This window comes from Papaver somniferum, chromosome 5, assembly GCF_003573695.1.
Source record: "Papaver somniferum cultivar HN1 chromosome 5, ASM357369v1, whole genome shotgun sequence".
NCBI lineage: Eukaryota > Viridiplantae > Streptophyta > Magnoliopsida > Ranunculales > Papaveraceae > Papaver > Papaver somniferum.
The window spans coordinates 82,334,509-82,359,614 of NC_039362.1; the positions used below are offsets into that span (position 1 = coordinate 82,334,509).

General features: G+C 43.6%; 1 protein-coding gene across 1 annotated transcript; it reads right to left on the reverse strand.

The window, feature by feature from the left end:
• Positions 1-8,612: 8,612 nt before the first annotated feature.
• On the reverse strand, positions 8,613-9,874 carry LOC113279233 (protein PLANT CADMIUM RESISTANCE 2-like). The gene is made up of 4 exons (XM_026527934.1): positions 9,637-9,874; positions 9,361-9,432; positions 8,989-9,201; positions 8,613-8,897 (listed from the first exon to the last, which is right to left on the reverse strand). The coding sequence occupies exons 1-4, from the start codon at positions 9,872-9,874 to the stop codon at positions 8,815-8,817; spliced, it is 606 nt and encodes a 201-aa protein (XP_026383719.1). The 3' UTR covers positions 8,613-8,814.
• Positions 9,875-25,106: the final 15,232 nt, after the last annotated feature.

A 25,106-nucleotide genomic window follows, 5' to 3' on the forward strand; every position in this document is an offset into this window, starting at 1 on the left:
AGGAGAGGATTGTGCATGCGCTGAGGTTGGAATTTAAGGGGAACACCAACAACATCGTAGAATACGAAGCTGTATTACATGCTCTTCGTTTAATAATAGAAATGGAAATAACCAACGTGCGACTTACAAGTGATTCGCAACTAGTCATACGAAAGATATGGCTAGGCATCACAGATACCAGGCATACATGGCTTTGGTCCAAACCTTAGCCTCACAGATACCAGGCATCAAATTCCGAAACCTATGCAGAAAAGATCTTAGGAACGCCGATGCCTTGGCATACATATCATCCATGCTGAAAGATGAGAATGTTAAAGCCATAAATATATCAAGGGTGTATGAACCTTCGATCATCCCCCAACAGTCCTTTGCTACAAATCGTGAAGACGATGTAAGGGAGGACATTGGTGACGATGATGTGGGGGAAGACATTGTTGAAGACTTCATCGAAGATGACATCATGACAAGGGAAAACGAAGACGAGGACTTCAGCAATGAAGAAGACTGGAGAACCGAGATTCACCATTATCTTGAATAAGGAACGTTGCCAACAGAATTGAAGCAAGCTAGGAAAATACAATCAAAAGCAGGGAGATACGATCTTCGTGATGGGATATTGTACAAGAAGTCCTTTCTTGGACCACTGCTACGATGTTTATCCAGAGAGGAGGGGCATCGTATTTTGAAGGACATCCATTACGGGGACGCAGGTAACCACAGCGGAATGAGATCACTGGCGGATAAAGCAAAGATGCAGGAATACTATTGGCCCCAGATGATCCGAGACGCAGCCAGGATGTCCAGGAGATGCGAAGAATTCCAACGGTTTGTTAAGAAAATTCACGCTCCTGCAACAAAGTTGAATTCGATGGATAGTCCCTGGCCATTTTCAAAGTGGGGTGTAGACATCGTTGGCCCCTTTATTGAAGGATCGGAGAAAAGGCGATTCTTGATCGTAGCCACAGACTACTTCAGCAAGTGGGTAGAGGCCAAAGCCTTAGCTAGAATCCAAGACGTGGATGTTTTCACATTCATATTTCAGAACATCATTTGCAGGTTCGGTATTCCCACAGAAATTGTCTCGGACAATGGCAAGCAATTACATGGGAAAAACATAGATATGCTCTTCGATACTTTCAAAATCAGGAAAAACAAATCAACCCCCATCTACCCCCAGAGTAACGGCCAGGACGAGGCTACAAACAAGACCCTTGGTCTCATTCTCAAAAAGCAATTGGACGAACATAAAGGACGATGGTGCGAAAAATTACACAACGTTCTATGGGCATACCGAACAACACGAAGATCTGCCACAGGTGAATCACCTTTCCTCCTTACGTTCGGAGCCGAAGCAGTCATCCTGACAGAAATAATCATGTCAACTACGAAAACCGAAGCCTGAGAGAAGAACCTCACCACAGATATGATGCTGGAAAGGCTCGATGATCTAGAATAAAGAAGAGAGACAACACCTCAAAGGATGGAAAATTACCAACGAAGGTTAGCCAGAGAATAAAACAAGAAGTTTAGGCTTAGGAACTTTGTAGAAGGACAGTATGTGTTGAGAACCATACCACAATACCAGCGAAAGAAAAAGTGGGGCAAGTTAGCACCATCATGGGGGGGACCGTTTATAATACACGACATTGTCGGGAATGGATCCTACTACCCGCGTAATCTAAAAGGAGACTTCCTCAGACACCCATGGAATGCTAAATACCTCAAGCCATACTATCCGTTAGGCAGCGCAGTTCTGCACCTGCATGAAGAGTACCAGGAGAAGAAGAAGAAGACAATATATCCGCTCGACGTGTTTCTATCTCTGAACGAGGCGTAGCAGACCTCAACCTATTAGTCAAACGAACGAGATTTTGCAAAAACTATTGGGGAAAGTAGTCATATACAATCTCTCCGGACTCCGCTATCAGCGTCTATAAGTGTAGAACCATGGGGAAGGCATCCAGCAGAAAGAGATACCCAACCAATTACAAGGCAGTGGTTCAGCGGAATGAGTGCATGTAAATATTCCTATAACGCACCACATATCCGAGGACGCTGCCCCGACCCCCACCGTCTGGGAATCCTCTGGCCAAGGATTAGTCAGGGGGTGACAGGTCCAAAGACGATCACGAAGGTACATACCTTCGTCATCGTTATCAAACACTTTTTGTCATTTTACTTAGTTCACTTCTTACTACAGTTACCTCTATCTAAAAAGAACAAACTGAACTAACAATGCAGGTAAAATTTAAATTGTACATACTCAAGCAAATGATGATCTATTCCATAAAAGTTGATTACAAGATCGAGAAATGTACACAAGAAACATAAGATATATCAAAAAATGGCCCGAAGCCGAGTAATCAACAAAGATCAACATTTTGTAACAAACAAGGGAATCTACTTTTCTTTTGATGTTTCAACATGACCTGCGGGGTTTTGTTGCTGCGACGAAGGTACGCTTCCACCCGAAGAAGGACCCGAAGAGTGAGTTAATGACTAAGGCATATGACGACGAGGGTAATTATTGACGATGCCATGTTCTGTCTGGAGGTCATGCTCAATTCGCGCAAGAGTCTTGTTAATCTCTTAGGTCAACTGGTAGCGAGCCTTATAACCAATAACGGTGTTCTTCAGCTCAGCCTGCGACAATAGAGATGACAGTCGGTTGACTTCTTTAGCCGCCTCCTTAGCCGCTGCATCCCGAGACCCTGCTAGACCCTTGTAATATGTAGTCTGGATCTCCTGCTGCACTAAGGAAGATTGAGCTTTTTCAAGTTTTTCATTTGCAGCGAGAAATTGTCCCTCGATCTCTGTAGAGAAAAAAGATAACACCAAAGGTTAGAAGGCCGGATTTACAGAGCCACACACGACCAAATAAATGTATACCTTCGACATTGGCCGAAGCTATTTCATATTCGTTAATTACAGCGTCCCGGGCTTCGTCAAGGAAATCATACTCATCTGGTATCTTCTTAAAAATTAATTGAATGGTCGTGAGAGCAAATTGACACTCATCTAACACTACCTTCTTCATGGAGTCCAAGTGACGAAGGTGGTTGACTTCACTGTTTATCTCTTCTATCCCTTTTCTAAGCCTGCACATATTCATTTCCAGACTTCTTTCAGACTCGACTAAACGAGCAACATCGGCCCAAGAAGCGGTCAAAGCATTGATAAGGGTAAAAGCCTCAGCTCTGGCATCATCCCTCTCACGAATAAGTTGTTGTATATAGTCCCGGACTTCAGGATCGTAGGAGGATCGAGCTTGATGAAAATCTTCTTCCAAGCCGGCTACCTTAGCTTCCAAGCGAGAAATTTTCTCATGGGCCTCACGAAGATTTTCCCGAGTCCACAATAAAGCACCATTAAATAAGAGGCGGTCAGAGTTATACTTATTATGCATATCAACCATCTGTTCCCGCCTTTCTCGATGCCGTGCAACCAGTTCGTTATGTTCATCGTCTCGTGCATCCCACTTCTCAGCTTCACCCTTAATCTTCGTCACTAGTTCCCGAATTCGAGAGGCTTGGCGAGTCCTCTCACTTTGGGGCCATTTTAACTCTCTGACATCACCCGCTGAAGATAGGGTGGGGAGACTCAGACAGCGTGCTAAGAAGACGAAAAGGAGATGAAGGGGAAAGTTGAATAAGAATACAAACCTTTAGAGGACTAAGCATCGTTACGTGCCTTCTCCAACTCACTACGAGCCATGGAAAGTTCAACACGAAGCTTTTCCTCTTCGGCTCCAAGTTTTTCTTTCCCCTTCAACTGGTTCTTTAGTTCAAGTATCTCTTTATCTCTAACAGAGATAACAGCCTCGGCGGCGGACAATTCTCCATCCCTATGACGAAGCTTGGCCTCCAACTTGAGGGATTTCGCCTTGAAAAACTGATGATGATTATAAGTGATCACGACAGAAAACCAGGCAATTTATGAGGAATTACGATGACTTACCTCAAGCACCCGCTGTTGAGGAAAACCATACTGATATCGATCAACTATGGCCATCACATTTTTCTTACCAACGATATCACCAAGAACATCCCAATCATCGTTTGGGGGAAGTATAGAAAACTCTGAAGCAAGCCCCAAAGCAGCGTCCATGTCAATTGGCTCACACAAGGAATAGATCTTTCCAAAGGAGAACTCTTGACATGCGAGAGGAATCGATAGCGGAGGACCAACGTTTGCATCCATGGGTTCCGCAGAAGAAGCCAATCCGACATCTCCACCAGGGGAAGCTTCTGTCTCTACAACTCCACTACCTCCGGGGGCAGGCTCTTTTTCCACATTTTCACCATCACCAGGGGCAATATTCTCCTCAGCAACATCAGCATCAATATTCCGGCCATCCTCGTAATTAGGAGGAGAAGTATCAGTACGTTCCTCGTCATCAGTAAGGTCTTCGTCTTCCACGATGAACTCTTCGTTCACGGGGATGTTAGCCTCCTTAGGAACCTCTGTTTTATCAGCCGCAACAGTGGAAGATTGAAGAGGCCCAATTTTCTTCTTATTGGTCACCTAGAAATATAAAATGGAATTATTACGACGGCTATTTCCTCCTTATTTTGATTAAAAATCCAAACAAAGAAGAAAAGGGGCAAGTATACGAACAAGAAGCCATACCTTGGCAGCATCATTACTCTTTGAAGGAAGAGTGGCATCAAAACTTTGTTCTTCATCCATATCAGAGGCATCGTAGGCATAGTCAAAATTCATGCCTTCAAAATTCAACTGCCATGGGCAGAAACTACCATAACGAGCCGGGGCACTCTCACGAGCTTGACTGACAACAGTGGGACGCCATCCATGCGGACCGGGAACCCAGCCATAAGCCCAAGGACCAACAATCTCGATAACGGTGGCATGCCACTCATAGTCATGATCACGCTTTATCCGCTCACGAGCAGGAAAAATCTTCCTGTGGGGAGTCCCTTCGGTGCCAGGAACATACTCCAGCTTTGAATCACTTACTTCACTCAAGAGCCGAATCTCACCACGAGGAGCAACAATGGTTCGAAGGCCAACGCTCCATGGTTTACGGTTCCTACCATTAACATAATCCACGAAGGAATTATTGAAATTCTCAGGAGTATACCAGTCTCTCTCAGCAGGATCAGGAGTGTAGCAGGTCATCATTGTTTCTCTTTTGCGCCGAAGATAACACTCCTTAAGTGCACGAAGATAGTTTCCAGTCAGCTGCACCACCGAGCGGCAATGGGTGTGAGGGGTGGATCCCTCACGATGATCCAAGACGTCATAGTATAAAGAATATCCTGACTTGTATAAAGGCAACATGAGGCCAGCTTCGAAGGCTCCCACCGTAGTTAACAGGTGGAACTCATTGTATTGATAAGTCGAAATAAGATCATAAGTGAGATCATCATCGGGAGCGTAAAACCTAACATCAAAAGCTTCGAGTTCATGTTTCGCCTTGAACGCTGCAAGATCTACGTGCTTGAAATTAACCTTCTTTTTCCCAACTGTGACGCTTCGTATAGGTGGGGAAGCGTCCGAATCATCAACAGGATCCGACGAAGGTCTCTTCGGGGGACTCAGATCTGAAGCTTTCCTTTTGGAAGGATGATTCTTTGATAAATCAGCCTTCGGTGCGGGATCCTTAGTAAATTTTCCTCTCACAAGAATGGTAGAAGGTGGAGCTGTAGGTTTCTGTAGGGGCATCGTAGGTGGAGCAATAGAACGAAGAGGCTGGGCATTCAGCGGCTCAGTACGATGAGGTGAAGGGGTCTGCGTATTTGCTGGAACAGCACGTTGAGAAGCAGCAGGGCGATTAACGGCATACCTATAACCCTGAGGACCCTTCGTCTGATCCCCTTTCTTGACAGATGAAGCTCTTGGACCAGCAGTAGATGAGGTCCTCTGAGCACGAGGGTCTAACTGAGAATGCCTAGACGAAGCACCCTTCAGCGGAGATATATCAGGACTTCTATGTGGGGGAGACCTATAAGGGCTCGGTGGCGGTGTTTGATAGGGAGCCCGCTGACGATCAGCCATATCTACGAAGAAGCATAACAAGATAAAGATACAAGCAGAGAAGCAAATGAAGATCATAAAACGTGAAATTTGTGAAAACTTCTACCATCAAAGATATCATCTGAAAACCTTAAATTCATCAAAAAACGAAAAACCCTAACTTAATTGGGAACATCGTGGACAGGGTTAAATCTTCGAGTACGAATCCGTAAGTTTTGTGATAAAGAACAGAGGCAAGTATATATACTTTGTATATTTGTTCTTCATCACAAACCTAAGAACACGGTAGCAGAAGATGAACAAGCAATCGAGATCAAAGAAAAAATAATCTCATACTTGTATCAAAAGCCTTATGAGCTGAAGCGTGCGATGGGAAGACAATGAACAACAACAACTGTCAAACTTCGAAGAATCCTAGGAAGATCTTACTCACAATATCACCAGCAAAAGTTAATGGATAGAAAACAAAAAGAGAAGAATGATAAGGTTCAGAGGAGAAAGAATTATGAACTGACAAGAGAATGAAGGAATGAAATTTATTTCAAATTTTTTAGCATTCTCTCTCCTATTTATAACATTAAAGGAAATAGAAAACGTCCATTAATCCAAGAAGAAGTTATTACCAGGAGTGGGAAACGTGCCCATAATCCAAGGAGAAGTTATTACTAGGAGTGGGAAACGTGTCCTAAAATCTAGGTGAAGTTATTATAGAGAGATGAAGAATATGTGAGGATGATTTTCCTCTAACTTCAACTAACGCCTTAGTCAGAAGAAAAGGGGCAAATTGTATGCACATAATTCATCACTCGCCACGTGTCTGGAGAGGCACACGTGGAGGACACACAGCCTGGAGCATCGAGATATGATGCCACGCGTGGATACCCAAGCAACACGTTTCATCAGTATGAGATCATCATCTGATGGATCTGAGGGTTGAGAATCGAGGAGCATTGAAGGAAAGGGTTACTGCGAAGCACTGAAGAACACCCAAGGGTTCACTTTATTCCATCTCGAGAGGGATCCAAGATCAACGGCAAGGGTTGGTCCAACTGACGTGGATGTGACAGGGGTGGCAGGCAATTAGCTGGTGTTTGCAGACGACCCAACCACCCGCATTAAACACCTTAGGTTAGCGTACGTGTCAACCAACCTGTGGAGGGTGAAGAGGCGACTCATCGTCACCAAGTATAAACCGCTGGGGGTATCGGTTCAGAACGAGGATACCGGCGGGATCTGCACAAAGAACAAGAAGATAAGATTCCAACGGCCTCTAACGGTGGACCCCATGGACCACTACTATAAATACCCCTCACCACCAAGAGAGAAGGGGTCGACCAATTGAGAGAAAAACTAGAGAAGAGTTTAGGAAAGAGAAATAGGAAGAGTAAGTATGGTTTCTATTCCCCACGGCATCGTTATTCACCTAAAAGTCATTCGACTATCTTTATAATCTCTCCATACATAGTGAAACCCTCAACCCCGTGGATGTAGGCCTTAGTGCTGAACCACGTAATTCATTGTCTCATTTACATTTCAGCACTTACTTTCTGTTATCATTATTATGTCTTGTGATATATGCTTCGGAACTGTGTAGAATAATTGATCGATCCCTCACGATTAGACAAGGACGAGTCCGAAGACTCTGAGTCAATGAGTCAACGTGATCCGTGTCGTTTTATATTTACATTATTCTACGTAGTGTTTTATCGGTTCAAGCGAATATTGTTTGTGAACACGTGGATGCCTTCGTAATTTATGTGTTCACAAAACTGCTGCCCTCACCCCCACAGTTCTAATGAGAAACCCTGTACGGGACAATTATTTGTTTACAAATTAGGAAACAAAGATCGGCACCACGAGAAGAGATCAGCATTCGGCAACGACTGGTTATTCAAAAGCATTCCTATTGCAGGCCCCTGACCCCTGGTGGTGCATATCTCCCACCAGGCCATCAACCTAATAATTTCCACAAGCTTATTATTGTTTACTATTGGATTGGACCGAATTCCTGAAAGCTGGTCTTTGAAAGCAGTAACAGCACTCTCCCAGTTTAAATTGACGCGACCAAGGTATAAAACGCCGCCCCAATTGCTAATGCTTTGGGTTTGGGATAACATTCTTTTTGCCGGTTTTGCATTGTATATATATAGGATAACAAGTTTTGCAATGAATGTAGCCTAGAGGGCCTAATTTGCCTTTTTTTAAGATGCATATTTATCTTTTTACCCAACAATCTGATAAGATCACGTCTTATCGGTCACGTCAACAGTGTTGACCCGATGCGTCATTCATGCATATTTGACATATATGATCTTTTATACGGGTTAAGTCTCTCAAGATTGTGGAAGCCACCCTGGCTAGCAAGTGAAAGGCGCAACGAGCACACAAGTCCAATGGAGACACAACGCATTGGATAAGCATAATTATTTGTTATTAGAGATAATATATTTTAGGGATTTATTATATTTTAAGTATTTAATTATTTTATCTAGAATTTATATTTGTTTGGAATAGTATTTTAGGAGTAGTATTGTTTTATTATTTTCCAAGTAACGTAGCCAATAAATAGGCCTTATCAGATGATTAATCATAATAACAAAATTATTAAGCAAATTGCTGTCTTTTGGTTTATTGGTTTCTCTAAATCATGACTTTTTGAGCTTGAGTTGTTGGCGGTTGATCAAGAAACAAATTGTTTCTTATCACAATCGGTGGCAAAATGGCAACCCTGTTTACAGAAGAAGAAAAAAGTATATTGCAGACACCAGAGAACAAGTTCACAAGTGAAATCAATCCAAGCATGCACTTTCGTCATCCTTATCGTTCCATGCTTCCATATGCAGCAGGTGCAGTCAAAGCCACATTTCCCACTCTTCCCCTTCCCATGTTACCACGCCATCCTGTATATCGCATATCAATTCATTAATGGAAGATTGATAGAAAATGATGGAAAATATACAGATGAGAATCGGTATATATATATGCACTTACCTAATGACACATCGAAACCCTTGTTCTTGAGTTCCCTATATTCTTGGCATAGGGCACAAGATTGGCAACAAAAATGAATTAGGCAATCAGTGCAACCGTTCCCCTCTAAGTTGTAGTTTTTTCTGAATTTGGCACGGTACGTGCACGAATATATCCAAGAACAACCGGTCAGAACCGCTATTATGGTATACAGTGTTCCGTTGCATCCACAAGCTGCAGGTCAAACACATTCAACTTTTAACACCATGGTGACTAATCCAGTGGCCCGTATCATTCAATAAAGAAACAAAGATGTATCTATATATCATCATTATAATGGTTTGCGAGTAGAAATATCAACCATAACTAGATCTTGGTGTAACATAATCTTACACGAGGATCCTCTATCGAGAATTTCGGATGTCCGACCAAACGTAATGCACGGGCACCAGCATGTCAAGCAACCTGCAATAAAATAAATGTATGCGTCAATGATGACTCTGTCACGGCTTAAGTCTAGATGGATGCTTAGTTTCTCTGGTGCATGTTATTATGTAAATAATCCAGATTCCTTCCAATTAAACACCAAAATAACACAATTATCCCGATAAAAACGTGTAAGTGTACTCCAGTAGAGTTTTCAGACACTAAGAGTTCTAAGGAACTTACAACTGCTGCAGTCATCAAAACAACCGCAAAGGCCAGTAGACCAAGGAACTAGAGGTTGAGGCTGAGGTTGAGGCCGGGGTTGATTCTGAAATGAAATTGGGGCTTTCTGGAACTGAGAGTCGTTAATCGGGACACCGGTAGCTATGGGTTGTTCTCGAGCATATGAAGGTTGAGGGCCTGAGGCGGTAGTGTAGAGTAGCAAGACATTTCGAAGGATGCAAAGAGTAGGGGTGCACATATCCTATCCTTACCCGTCATCCTATCCTACCCGCCTGAAGTTTTACCCGTATCCTATCCTACCCGTCATTGACGGGTAGGGTGACGGGTAAACATTATTTTATCCGCCGTCAAATGGGTACGGTGACGGATAAAACCCGAAATTATCCTACCCTACCCGCTTACCCGCCTAATATATATAAAAGACCAAATAATCCATGTCCTTTCTTTTGTCTGGTGCCCATTGATCGGTTATTTGAAAAGAAACAAGGGGTAAAATGTCTTTTGTAAAATCGCAAATCATCTGATACAAAAAATTAACATTTCTCATTTTCTTCCCCATCGTTTTCTCCAACCATTTCTTCAATAGAATCTCAGATTCTCAGGTAAATCTTTGAAGTACTAGAAATCAACTATGACTTTGAGATTAATAGCTAGGATTTTAGGATGATTCTTGTGAAGCCATAACGCAGAAGCATAAAACCCTTCTTTATCTGATTTACCAGTACCTCCTCACACCTCTAAGTTACATATCAACTTCAAAGCTGTTAACGGATCTCGTTTAGAACCCTTTACTCGGTTGATTCAAGGTAAGATCTAACTTCAAAGTTGATTTTGTTTCATTTTATTTTTTTGTGTTAAATTGATTGAAAAAATCATAGGATTTTACGATTTCATGCATGTTGCAGGATATGATATTAGATAATCTTAATTGAATATGACAGTTCCAATATATAATTGATTAGACATAGTTCCAATCATAGCTAATCTTAATTGAGATTATTGATGTACATTGTTTGATATAAGTTTGTTGCAGGAATCTGAGTGTGCAAAGCTAATGAAGGGTTTAATAAGTGGTTCTTCCTCCTCTCCTCAATTAATTCCTGATTTGAAATCCAAACTAATTTTCAGGTGAAAATTCACTAAACTCGTATTTCCTTTTCCATTTTTTTACCCAAATATTAGGAGGGTTTTGTGTAGTTGAAGTAATTTTTATGTGGGGTTGCTCATTTTGTTGTTCAGAAGCTGTTGCTGCTGCCGGTGAAAGTAGTTTGATATCGATTTTGGCTTTTACATAGGTGAATTAAACCTGCAGTGTCTTGAATTTTAATTAGAATAAAATGTTGATGCTGTAGAATCAGTCTAAAAGTTCTCAGCTAAGAAGAATCTTCCTCTTGACTGTAGTTAACATTGCTAAGCCTATAATTTGCTATCTCAGTTATAAAAAAGTCTAGATTCTAGTTATTAGTAGTTAGAGTACCACCAAACCATAATGTAAAAAAGAACCTAATTTTTAAAGGATTTGGTGGTTAGTTTACTTGTCCCCTAGCTCATTACTTCCAGATAGACTATTAGGACATGCCCTCTTTTTTTCTAATTAACAAATGCTAATCTCAATTATTAGACAAGTTCAGGGCACACGAACTTTCATTTCTTAAGAATTTGTTTATGGTAATCTCACTTACAGGTCTGTTTCGTGTCAATGGAAGTGGAAACTGAGAATATGCACATGAATGAAATAAAAATAAAAATGTATTGATATTTTTGTTTGTCGTTATAGTGTTAATCTGAAGAGAATCTAAGGAAAGAAAGAAGGAAAAATGTGTAATGGATTCTAGTGAGAGAAAAAGGGACAGAGAATGTGTGTAGAAGAAGAGTTATAGTAAATGATGCCAGTCATGGCGTGTGGGGACTCATAAAGCTTGATCACGTGGGACTAAACAGTGCCAGAGTGTTACTTTAGTTTAGTATATAGTTTTTGGTTTGTCCATCTTATTAAAAACCAATAGAGAGATAGGATGGATTATGATAGTGAGGTTGCAGAGAAAGATGGCGCTCTGTGTGAAATACTGCATATGAGTTGCAAGTCTTTTAATATAGTAGGGTGCAGTCTGTGAGAGAGTAGTTGAACGCTTTTTTTCTCTCCCTTGTCAGAATCAGTTGTGTGTTATGATGGAGCTTCTTGTGGAATCCTGAAGAGTCTGGGTATAGTTTCATTGGCAGAGCAAGTGATGTGTGATTTACTGGTATTATATTAGCTGTTTCTGGTGGCTTTGCATAATAATTTTTATGTGCTTTGTTTTAGGACTGATTCTAGAAGCTGTTATTTCTGCTTTTTCGTCTGTGGTTTGCAATAACCAGATGGAACAGGATTTGTAGTTTGTTAACCGAGTGATCTTTTGTTCATAGTTAAGCGTGGTGCTCGCCCTTAGCTGGAGGGGAGTGCCTTATATATGTATATGTCCAAGTACATCTTGTTGTGTACTGCTCTTGCAACCGGGAAATGCATTAGTAAATGCTAGATTAAAAGGTTTATTTCTGCCATGTATTCTTGTAATGGTTATGCAACTGGGAGTTTTTTTTGTTGAGAAACGAAATAACAGTAGAGAAGAGTATTCTTGTAATGGTGAATTGCTTTTTCACCTAAGCATGTATATTTGTTTTATCCGACTTGCTCATTTACCTCGTCTGTATCTGATCAGAATATTCATATAATACGAATTGTATTGGTGTGGCGGCCAGGCATCTCTCATTGGCTGGTCTTTTATAATAATACTACTTATATGCTTGATCTCTCCCTTGTATCAGTAAGAGAATCTAACAAGAGATAACTTGTATGCAGATTTATTTGGTGATCTTAGTACTTATTCCATCTTCGTAGATGATGATTGAAGAAGAGGTCAATATGAACAGCTTTTGGTGATGATGTTGTTATATGAAGAACAAGGTCACGTGAAGAACATGGAATTGGGCTGGGATTCATCGTCGATTTCGAAAAGAATAGAACTCGTTTCTTGAGACTATAAATGGCTTTGTGCCTAGCAGGATATTTTTGTTTGTTCATTTTTTCCTACTTAGATTGGCAGTACCATTGGGTACATATTTAGATAGGTTGGATCTTATTTGCTCAGTTGTTGCAAGATTTATTTCTTTTGTTTTTTTGGAAGTATTTTCGGTATACAATGAAGCGACTACTAACCAGAAAGTCCTGAACAAAAAAAAAAAAAAAAAAAGGTTATACCCGCCACCCTATCCTACCCGACCCGCCAATTAATGGGTCGGGTAGGATCTTACCCGTTTAATGGCGGGTAGGGTGGCGGGTAAAATAATTCTTACCCGCCTGTTAGCGGGTAGGGTGGCGAAATGGGCCATATCCTACCCACCCTGCCCGTTGTGCAGCCCTAGCAAAGAGAAAGGATAGTTATCTGAAGTGTGTTCGTTCTTGTTTTTCTGGTTGGATACATATATAGAAGAAAATGTAGGACTTAGTCCTGTGAACACGTAAATCACGAAGGCATCTATATGTTCACAAACAATGTTCGCACTCTAGGTACATACTCGCTCTGAAGAGACAATCACATTGATTCCTTGGCTCAAAACCTTCGGGTTTATCATAGCCTCATCTAATATCATCGCCAGAGGTGTTTACATAGGGGAAGATAAAGAAAACGAAGTATAAAAGTAAAACTCATGGAGTGTTAGACGAATACAAAGTGCTGAAATGTAAATAAGACTAGGGTTTACGTGGTTCAGCACTAAGGCCTACATCCACGGGGTTGTTGTTTCACTATATACTTGATGGTTACAGAGATAGTCGAGTGACTTTGGAGTTTACATAGGTCTGTATATTGTAAAAGATAAACTTACACTCACAATCCTTCTCTCCCTGATTTTTCCGATCCCCCTACTCTTGGTGGAGAGGGGGTATTTATAGGGTTAGAGTGTGGGACCCGTTTCTGAGGGCCGTTGGAACCTTATCTTCTTGTGCTTTGTGTCCATCACGCGGAGGTCTTCGTTCATTACTTATTCACGCAAAGTCATCCTCGTTCGTTCCACGGGTTGATCGACACGTATACTGCTCAGAGTGTTTAATGCGGGTAGTTGAGACGCATGCTCGTGTCAGACAAGTGTCTTCTGCCCCTGTCACGTCCATGTCAGTTAACCTTCTCTTCACCGTTAATCTTGGATTCTTTTGGGGATGAGATAAAGTAACTCTTCGGGAGTTATTTGGTGCTCCGCAGTACATCGTGTTTTCGGTACATCTTTTAACTTCTGCCCTTAGATTTGTTCGGGCAAAGATCCGACGTCGACCGGATGGGCTTCTTGGCTGTGGGCGTGTGTTATCATGTTTTGATGACTTTTTCCGCATGCTCTCCACGTGTCTTCCTATATACATTTGTTTGATGATGAAATATGTACACACAATTTGCCCCTTTTCTTCGGGCTTGAGTGTTCAGTGGGAGCATTGAAGAAAACAGACGTTACATATTCTTCCTCTCTCCTAATAACTTCTCCTAGATACTTGGGCATGTTTCTTACTCGTGCATTAACTGCTCATTTAATGGGCATGTTTCCCATTCCTCCATTAACTTCATTCTCTTTCTTTCGAGTATATTAAGGAGAGGAGAGAAAAATTAATTTCATTCTCCTTGAAAATTAATTTCATTCTCCCTATCAGTCTTCATTCTTTGTTCTTCAACCATTAAATTCTCTCTTCCCTAGCATTAATCACGCTCGTTTCTTCTTTGTTTCTGGTTTGTTGTCTTCTTTCGGGATTTTGTTTGTGGTGGTAAGGTTTCTTTTCTTTGCTTCTGTTGTTTTAAGTTGTGTTGATTGTAAATTTTCTGTTGTTGTCGTCCCTTGTTTGTGATGAAGAACATCTTTTGATGCATGTATGCTAGTTTGCCCCTGTTCTTATTCTCAAGTCGAGGAGGCCATTGTTTCACTTGTGTTGATTGGACTTTTAAGTTTAGGGTTTTAGGGTTTAGGGAATTCAAGCATGTATGCTAGTTTTAGGGTTTCTGGGCTATGTTGAGATGGACTGTTAATTTTGTGGTTTTTTTGATCTTTGGTGATGCCCTCGTGTTTGCTTCTAACTTGTTTTTGTTGTACCTCTTCGCAGCCATGTCTGACCGTCCACGGCTTCCTTATCAAACTCCGGCTTCCAGTCTACTGAGATCCCCTCCGCGTAGAGAGTATGATACATATCCACCTGGGGGAGATCTCTCTAGATTGTCTCAAATGGATCCCCGATGTAGTAAAGTTTTGTCTTCTTCTGGGACGAAGGCCTCTCCTCCTAGGAGAGGGTATCCATCTAAGAGTCCTTCCGGGTCTCGATACGTTGCCGGTCGTGCTGCTTCTCGTCCTCGTGATGACTCTAGGTGTACGCAGACACCTCCTCGTGGTGGCGCCTTCGATATTCCTCCTCTTCGTTCTGTAGTGCCCGTGCAGCACCCTCTGCCGCCGCCTCCAGTACTTTCTTTTAAAGGGAAGAACTCCAAAGGTGGTGTGTCGAGAGCTGAATCGTCTAAGAATCCTCCGTTGAAAAGAAGAGCTTCCGAAGCTTTTGTTGGTTCGTCCGATCCCGCGGAAGAGGATGAGGCTGCCCCGGTGATACACAGCGTTTCGGTCAGCAAGAAGAAAGTCACGTTCAAGCACATTGACCTTGAAGTTTTCAAGGAAAAGCATGAGCTTCAAGCCTTCGAGGTTCGTTTCTATGCCCCTGAGGATGATATAACTTACGAGCTCATCTCGAAGTATCAGTTTGATGAGTTTCACCTGTTGACTATGGTTGGAGCCTTCGAGGCGGGTCTTATGCTACCGTTGTACAAGTCTGGTGATTCCTTTTATTACGATGTGTTGGCTGGTCGGGAAGGCTCTTCCACCAATACTCACAGTCGTTCAGTGTCTCAATTATCGTGGAATTATCTCCGTGCACTGAGGGAATGTTATCTGCGGAGTAAGGGGGGGACGACGATGACATGTTACGTTCCAAATCCCGTTGAGAGGGAATGGTATACTCCTGAAAACTTCAATAACTCCTTTGGGGATTATGTCAATAATAGGAACCGTAAACCGTGGAGTGTTAGCCTGCGGAACCTTGCTGCTCCTCGGGGCGAAATTCATCTGTTAAGTGAGGTGAGCGATGCCAAACTGAAGTACGTTCCAGGCACCGAGGGATCGAGTCAGCGGAAACTTTTGCCCGCGCGCGAAAGGATCAAACGTGACCATGATTATGAGTGGCACACCACTATTATTGAAATTGTTGGACCTTGGGTGTATGGTTGGATTCCCGGTACGCGCGGTTGGCGTCCTTCTGAGAGTAGCAGACCTCGTGAATCTCTTCCTGCTTGTTATGGAGATTTCTGTCCCTGGCGTTTAAATTTCGAAGGCATGAACTTTCCTTATGCTCTCGACGTCGTTGAAGGAGACGAGGAGGAAGGTTCTGGTGCTATACTTCCACCGAAGAGTGTCTCTACTGCCAAGGTATGGTTATTGCAGATTCTGGCCGCGCCCCTCCCTTTTTTTTTTTTTGAAAAATCAAACTGTGTATGAGGAACTAACTCTTTTTGTGGAACGTGTATTGGTTTGTAGGTGTCGAAAAAGAAAAAGATTGGGCCCAAGCAGTCTTCTACCATTGTAACGGGTGAGGCTGAGGTTCATGAAGAAGTTACCAGTCCGGTGAACGAAGAGTTTGCCGAGGATGAAATGTCTGATGGGGAAGAACGCACTGATACTTCCTCTCCTGACGTCGAGGAAGAGATTGGTGCGGGTTGTGATGGTGTTGAAGGGAGAAATAATACCGCGGTGGCTGACGACAGTGTTATCGCGAACATGTCTGCTCCTGCTGGTGAGGCTGCGGAAACTCTCCCCACCATTTCTCAAGAGTTCTCCTTTGACAGGATATATTCCGCAGGAGAACTCTTTGACGATGCCCTTGATTTTCCCGAAGACTTTTTGTTGCTTTCCCCCAATGATGATTGGGATGTGCTCGAGGGTTCTGGTAAGGAAGATGCTGTTGTTCAGAATGAGGGCGCGGATGGTCACAATGCGCGTGGTGATGCCGAAACTTGTGCCGATGGGGAAATATCAGCAAACGGGAAGTCTGTGGTTGACTCGCCTTCCGAGGATTTCCCTCATTCGCTGAGTTTGAGGGTGAGGATGCCATAATGGATTGGCTCAAGAAAAAGAGTCTGTTGTTTGTCCCTCATCCTGCCCCGGTGGTTGCTGGTGAGAAGGATTCCGATGCTTATACCCGTCGGATGATGGAACTATCTTCCGAGGCGCGTGTTGCTGAGATGTGGGGGAAAAGCTTGAGTGTTTCAGAGGCTACCCTCGTATTGGAGCCTCCCACTTCCGTTGCTAACATGATGGTCATAGCCGATGGGTATCAATATGGTTTTCCCCAGCAGCGTGTCTTGGAGGTAAGTCTTCGTACATATCTCTTCGTGACAATTGAATCCTTCGGTGTAATAATGTTTGTCGTTTGATGTGTAGATGATGAGGAGTGAGCATTGTAACCATGTGTTGTATCAATTCTTTAAGACGAAATCTTTGAAGCTGGAGGCTAAGCTCCGTCACAGAGAAAAGGCATTATCTGCGGCTGAGGTGGAAATAGAAGAACTGAAGAAAAGACTTAAAGAGAAAGGTTGGGTGAAGCGGAGGCTGGTCTTCGTTCAGAGCTTGCCGCCGTTCGCGCTGAGTTAGAGCAAACTCGCGGCCAAGTCTCAGCTTTCATAGGTTTGGTTCTTTTTCATCTTTTACCCTCGTAATTCCTCTATACTACTTAGTTGTTCTGTCTGAGTCTCCCCACCCTATCTCCAGTGGGTGGCGTCCCCGAGCTGATATGGCTTCGAAACGAAAGGGCACGGCAAAAATCTCGTATCAAAGAGTTGGTCGAAAAAATTAAGAGCGAAGCCAAAAAGTGGTACGCTCGAGCTGAGGGATGGCGCGCAAGGCATGTTCAGATGGTTGATATGCAGAATCTGTATAATCATGACCGTACTTTGTTCAATGGTACGTTGCTGTTGCGGTAATCCCGTGAGCATACTTCGTTGTTGGAGTCTAGAATACATCTTCTGGAAGAGGAATTACAAAAGGCTCGCTCCCTTCCTTTTCCGGGAATTAAGGAGAGTATGATGTGTCTTACCAGAGAAAGGGACGATGCCAGAGCCGAAGTTGGGTCTCTCAGCAAAGCCCTTGCTGCGTCTCGTGCTGAAGTAGCCCGCCAGTCTGAGTCTGAGAGGAATCTCGAAGTATGTATGTACCGACTTAGCAAAGGGGTAACAGAGATAAACAACGAAGTCAACCACCTTCGTCACATGGATTCGATGAAGCAGGTAGAATTAGATGCCAGTCAATTTAATCTCACCAACCTTCGACTAGATTATAAGAAACTATCCGAGGAATACGACTATCTTGACGAAGCGCGAGATGCGGTTGTTAATGAGTATGAAGAGGCTTCGGCTTGTGTGGAAGGTATAACCTTATTTCGTCGAGTGTGATTGTGTCTTTTCTGTGCTAACTCCCTTTTGTTGTCTTTTTCAGAGCTCGAGGGACAACTCTGCGCTGCAAATGAAAAATTTGAAAAGGCTCAATCTTCCTTAGCGCAGCAGGAAGGACAGGCGAATTATTTTAAGAGTCTGGCGGCATCCCGCGAGGAGGCCGTTGGTGCTGCTTATAAAGAAGTGAATCGTCTATCGTTGTTGTTATCTAAATCCCACCAGCGGACGGCAGTTATTATGCATAAGGCTCGGTGTCAATTGGCTGAGGAGACAAACAAGATGCTGGAGAAGATTGAGCTTGGCCTTAAGACCGAGCATGGCCTCGTCAAGAGCTATCCGCGTCGTCCTGTACCTTCCTCCTTGCCTGGATCCTCGGGACCCTCTTCTGGTGGGAGCGTCCCTTCAACTCTTCGTAACAACCCTGCTGATGGGGCGGCCTCTTCTAAGTAGAGATCATGGCATTAGCCTTCCGTTAGGTTTTGCTAGTATTTTGTAAAAAGAATATTTTTGATGTGTTTTTCCTTGAATTGGCCTTTCCGCTTTTTGTAACCAACCTTTATGAAATGAATCCTTGTTTTGATATACCTGCAATATCAGTTTGTTGTTTATTTTAAGCATTGTGAGGAAGGACACTAAAAACGAAAGAAGAGTATTTTAAGTGTTTGGGTGCGATATCGAAGGGAGGTACCTTCGTGATCGTCTTGAGACCTGTCACCCCGCTGGCGAACCCTTGACCAGAGGATTCCCAGACGGTGGGGGCCGAGGCAACGTTCTAGGATATGGGGTTAAAAATATTTACATACACCCATTCCGTCGACCCGTTTCCTTAAGGTTGGTTGGGTATCTCTTTCTGCTGGGTGCCTTCCCCCTGGTCTTACACTCATGGACACTGATGGGGGAGCCCTGAGAGATTGTAGATTAACTACTTTCCCCAATAATGTTGATAAGTTTTGTTTACTTGAATTTCAGAAAGCTTGTTTGATTGATAGGTTGAGGTCTGCTACTCCTCGTCCAGAGATAGAAACATGTAGAGCGGTTACGCTGCCTTCTTCTTCTGGTATTCTTCACGCAGATGCAAAGCTTCGTTTCTCCTATGGGTAGTACGGTTTGAGCCACTTAGCATTCCAAGGATGCCGGAGAACCTCGCCTTTCAGATTGCGAAGATAGTAGGAACCGTTTCCCGCAATGTCGTGTATTATAAAAGGTCCTCCCCATGTAGGTGATAGCTTTCCCCATTTCTTTTCTTGTTGATACTGTGGGATTGTTCTTAGCACATACTGCCCTTCTACAAAATTCCGAAGTTTTACCTTTTTGTTGTACTCCCTTGCTAGCCTTCGTTGATAATTTTCCATCTTCTGCAATGCTGCTTCCCTTCTTCCTTCCAGGTCGTCCAATCTCTCTAACATCATGTCCGTTGTGAGATTTTTCTCCCATGCTTCGGTCTTTGTGGTTGGCATGAGGATCTCTGTTGGGATGACTGCTTCGGCTCCATAAGTGAGGAGAAACGGGGATTCCCCAGTGGCAGATCTTCGTGTTGTCCTGTATGCCCATAGCACATTGTGCAACTGTTCACACCATCGCCCCTTATGTTCGTCTAATTTCTTTTTGAGGATAAGGGCGAGGGTCTTGTTAGTGGCTTCCGCTTGTCCGTTGCTCTGAGGGTATATGGGGGTGGATTTGTTCTTCCTTATTTTGAAAGTATCAAAGAGCATGTCTATATTTTTCCCCTGTAACTGCTTACCATTATCGGACACGATTTCTGCTGGTATGCCAAACCTGCAAATGATGTTTTGGAATACGAAGGTAAACACATCCACGTCTCTGATCCTGGCTAAGGCTTTAGCTTCCACCCATTTACTGAAGTAGTCCGTGGCTACTATCAAAAATCGTCTTTTCCCTGATCCTTCGATGAAGGGCCCGACGATATCTATGCCCCATTTTGCAAATGGACACGGGATATCTACTGAATTTAACATTGTTGCTAGCGCGTGTATCTTTTTGGCGAAACGCTGACATTCTTCACATCGTCGGGACATTCTTGCGGCATCCTGTATCATTGTGGGTCAGTAATATCCTTGTATTTTTGCTTTGTCGGCTAGTGATCTCATGCCGCTATGATTTCCTGCGTCACCATAATGGATGTCGTTTAGAATTCGATGCCCCTCTTTCCTGGACAAGCAGCGTAGTAATGGTCCGAGGAAGGATTTCTTGTACAGGATTCCATCCCGAAGGTCATATCTTCCTACTTTGGAGAGTATTTTCCTGGCTTGTTTATGGTCCGCGGGTAAGGTTCCTTCTTTCAGAAACGCATGGATCACCATTCTCCAATCATCTTCGTTGCTGAAATCTTCGTCTTGATTTGCTCTTGACAGGATATCTTCTTCGTCAAAATCGTTATGGATGTCTTCTCCTACCTGGTCTTCGATATTTTCTTCCACTGTATCTTGATTGGTAGCGAAGGAGAATTGTGATGCAATCGAAGGCTCGTATACCCTTGTTATTTTAATAGCTTCGACGCTTTTGTCCTTCAGCATGGATGATATATATGCTAGGGCATCCGCGTGCCTAAGATCCCTTCTGCATAAGTGCCGGAACTTGATGTTCGGAATTTGTGATGCCAATGTTTGTACCAAGGCCATGTAAGCTGAGAGGGTGTCGTCGCACACATTGTACTCGAGCCCTATTTTCCGTATGACAAGCTGTGAATCACTTGTCAGTCTTACATCGGTTACCCCCATCTCTATTATTAAACGGAGGGCATGTATGACTGCCTCGTATTCGACGATGTTGTTAGTATGCTCTTTGAATTCTAACCTGAGTGCCTGTACGATCCTTTCTCCGGTTGGGGTGGTGATGACGATGCCTATTCCTGCTCCTTCCTTATTCTTGGAACTATCGACGAAGACTTCCCATTGTCTTTGACTCGCGGGTTCGAGGATATCCATTGGATCCTTACTTTCTTCCTCGGCTTCTGGCATTCCCATAATCTCTTCGTCGTTGTCCAGGGGGAGGTCTGCTAGGAAATCCGCCAAGACTAGGGATTTTTGGGAATGTTGAATTTCATGAATGATGTTGAATTGGTCCAGGTGGGTGTTCCACTTGGCTATTCTTCCCACTTTTCCTGCGCTTTTAAGGACTGCTTCCAGTGGTGCTTTGCATGGGACCCGGATGACGTGAGTTAGGAAGTAGGTTCTCAGCTTTTGAGTATCCCATACCAATGCTAGGATAAGTTGTTCGATCTTCGTGTAGTTCCTTTCCGCAGAATTGAGGGTCTTACTGATATAATAAATAGGATGTTCTATCTTCGTATTGGTTTTGACCAACACTGCGCTAACTGCGTCTTCCGTCGTTGATATGTATAATGCCAAAACCTCAGCATGATCAGGCTTCTGCAGGATTGGAATTGAAGCCAGGTGTTCTTTGATTTTCTGGAATGCTTCTTCGCATTCTGCGGTCCATTCAAACTTACTCCCTTTTTTGAGAACATTGAAAAAATGTTTGCATTTGTCCGAGGATCGGGCAATAAATCTGCCCAAGGCTGCTATGGACCCATTGAGCTTCTGCACCTCTTTTAAATTCTTCGGGGATGGCATTTCTACTATGGATTGAATCTTCGCTGGGTCTACCTCAATGCCCCTTTTTGTTACCAGATATCCGAGGAATTTCCCTGAAGTGACACCGAAGGTGCATTTCTCTGGGTTTACTTTCATATGATGCTTTCTCATTGCTTAGAAGATATCTCTCAGATCCTGATGGTGATCTTTGCCCAGCTTACTTTTGACGAGCATGTCATCAACGTAGACTTCTAAGGTACTACCGATCCATGGCCTGAAAATAGCATCGACCATTCTTTGGTATGTTGCCCCTGCGTTTCGAAGTCCAAAGGGCATTCTAGTGTAGCAATAAAGGCCATGTGGGGTGTAGAATGCTGTGTGTAGTTGATATTCTTCCGCCAGGGCTACTTGGTTGTAACCAGAATATCCATCCATGAAAGACATCTCTTCGTATCCTTCTACCGCTTCAACCAGCTGATCTATGCTTGGCAGGGGATAGCTGTCCTTTGGACATGCCTTGTTGAGGTTAGTAAAATCGATGCATATCCTGACCCCTCCATTTTTCTTAGGAACGACGACCATGTTGGAGATCCATGTAGGGTACTTGACTTCTTTGATGAACCTCGCTTCTATTAGTTTCCTAAGTTCTTGTTCCACTGCCTTATGGTATTTCGGTGCAACTTTTCTTATTTTCTGCCTGAAAGGTGGCGTGCCTGGTTTGATGCGCAGCTCGTGTTGGATTGTTTTCGGGTCAATCCCCGGCATATCTCCTAGCTTCCAGGCGAATACATCCGCGTATTATTTAAGTAATTTGGTTAAGGAATCTTCTCTTCTTTCGTCCATTACGGTCCCTACTTTGATCATCCTCGGGTTTTCTTCCGTTCCTATGTTGATTTCTTTCACGGGCTCTACTGGTGTGAACACCGGCTTCGGATCCCCGAGGAATGGGACGTTCTTTGATTGCTATTTGGTATGTTTTTGTCCTTCGTTGGTTGCTGAAGTACCTGTTTCTGTGTTTAGGACATTATCACCCTTTGTCAAACCCCTTCCTGTAGTTTCCTTGAGGAACAGGTCTATGGCCTTTTCTTTCGCGACTTCTTTATTTTTAATTCTTCGGGTTTTTCGCTGCTCTTCTTGTTCGTTGTTGATACGATCCTGAGTGGCTTGGCACTCTCTTGCAGAGACCCGGTCTCCCTTGATTTCCATCACTCCCTCAGGTGTAGGGAATCTGAGATATTGGTAGTATGTTGCCGCTACTCCTTTGAGTTTATGTAACCACTTTCGTCCAATAATGGCGTTGTAGAGGGATGGGGCGTCAACCACGCTGAATCGTGTTTCTACTTTCATGGGTCCGGCGTTAACCTGTAACACGATGTCTCCCAATGGCTTCGTGGGTGCTCCATTGAATCCGTAGATGGTGTAATAAGAGGTCATTAGCTGTTATTCATGGAGCTTCATTCGTTTGAACGCGTCGTAGAATAGGACGTTTACCGATCTTCCCCCGTCTATGAGGATCTTTTTGAGGTTACATCCAGCCACTGGTAGTGTTAGGACCAGGGGGTCGTTATGGTCTTCCATATCTTCTTCGATATCTTCGGCATCGAAGATAATATGCGAGTCCATCCACTCTTCGTGCTCATCCACCTCTACACCATCAATCTTATACAATTCGCAGCGGTCCTCGAACTGCTTCCGTAGCCTCTTTCCTATCTGCGTTGTAAGTGAGGGCCCTGCGGCTTCAGAACACGAGATGGTGTTGATTGTGCGGTTCCCCTATGGAAGTTGGACTGGCTTGGTCCGTTTGGATCTATCCTCCGCGACATCCTTTCGTATGTAATGGTGGAGTTCGCCAGCATCAATCAGTTTTTGGATCATTATTTTGAGGTTTTTACATTTCTCGGTCTGGTGTCCGTTGAAGCAGTGATATTCACAGTAATCTTTAGACTTCTCGGTTTTTGGGGGCTGTTTTCCCTTAGACCATGGCCACTCCAAATTTTCCCTTCCTTTGATCTCTCGCGGGATCCGAGCAAAGCTAGCATTGAGCTTCGTGTAAACCTGATCTTCGAATTTTCGATCGTCTTTTCGTCGTTCATACCTTCGTTCCTTCCTATCTTCGTGAGGCCGTTCCACTGAACTATTCCTTTTGGCCCCATTTGTTTGTTCTGCGGAATTGGTACGGTGAGACCTCTGCGGATACGCCCTCGGGTTTTCACGCTGGATTTCTTCAAGACGAGAGTGCTTTTCAATAATTATTCGAAGATATCCCTCTGTCTTAGGCACGCTTCCATGAATCTCAACAAATAGTGGACTCATTCGGTCTAATCCCCACTTGTAGCAGTTGATACTTACCACTGGGTCCACACTTCCTATGGCTTGGCAGATCTTGTGCCATCTGTTAGTGTATTCCTTCGTGGTTTCCTTGTAGCCAATTGCTAGCGAAAAGAGCTTATCCATTACGGTGTTAACAGCCTTGTTGTACATGTAAATTCTTAAGAACTTTTCTGCGAGTTGGTCGTAGGAGTGGATGGAGTCCGGCGGAAAATTATCAAACCAAGACAATGCCGATCCCTTCAGGCTTGATGGGAAGTATCTACAGAGTACAGCGTCGTTCCGAATCCATCTGGCTAAAACACGGTTATAATACTGAATATGTGCAGCGGGATCACTGGATCCGCCATAGCATTCGAAGGTCGGGACAGGGCACTTCAGCGGAATAGGGGTGTTGGCCAGGCGATGAGTTAGGGGCGTGGAATTAGCCTCTCTCATGACCTCTTCTAATCTTCCCCCGCCTTGTCTACTCTTTATCTGTCTGATCTCGGCCATCATTTCGTCACGCATCTCCTCCATCGCGCGGTGGTTCCCTACGCTCTTCTGCTCGTGATAGTCTGACTCTCCGTCATTATAATCCGGGTCGGATGCGCTACTTCCCCTAGCCGCGTCTCCATTAGATGCTACGATGACTCTTCGGTCTCGATTTGGTTCTGGTGCCTTTGAATTTGCTTCATCAAGTTGCTGACTGGTCTTCGTGCTTAGGGCAATCCGGTCTTTTAAATATTGGTTTTCTCTGGACAGCAGAGCTACAACATCTGCGTAAACCTGCTGGATCTTCTTCAATTCTTCAAGCTCAGCCATCAATCGATGTGATTGGTTTGACCCTTGATTGGGAGTCCCAGCTCGTGCTACTACGGCCATGGTGCCGCCTTCTTCTATGGTTTGGACTAAAGGTGGTGGAGTTTCAGCTTCGATTGTTGGTATTTCCAAATCGGGCGGAGTGCCCACCTGCGGTGTTAGAGCCGCCGGCACAGTTTGATTCTGATCGTTTGTTGATGGCATTCCGAAGGTTGGCGGGTGCGCGGGTTGATGTGTTCTGGATTCATCCACCCTTTCTTTTGGTTGGTGAAATTGATTCGTAGCA

What these genes read in the sequence shown, in the direction of transcription:
- LOC113279233 (XM_026527934.1), bottom strand. Translation starts at nt 9,874, where the DNA reads ATGTGCACCCCTACTCTTTGCATCCTTCGAAATGTCTTGCTACTCTAC. An exon ending in TCTCGATAGAGGATCCTCGT is followed by an intron (nt 9,202 to 9,360) that starts GTAAGATTATGT and finishes TTTGACCTGCAG; the next exon opens with CTTGTGGATGCAACGGAACA. An exon ending in GGGTTTCGATGTGTCATTAG is followed by an intron (nt 8,898 to 8,988) that starts GTAAGTGCATAT and finishes TGCGATATACAG; the next exon opens with GATGGCGTGGTAACATGGGA.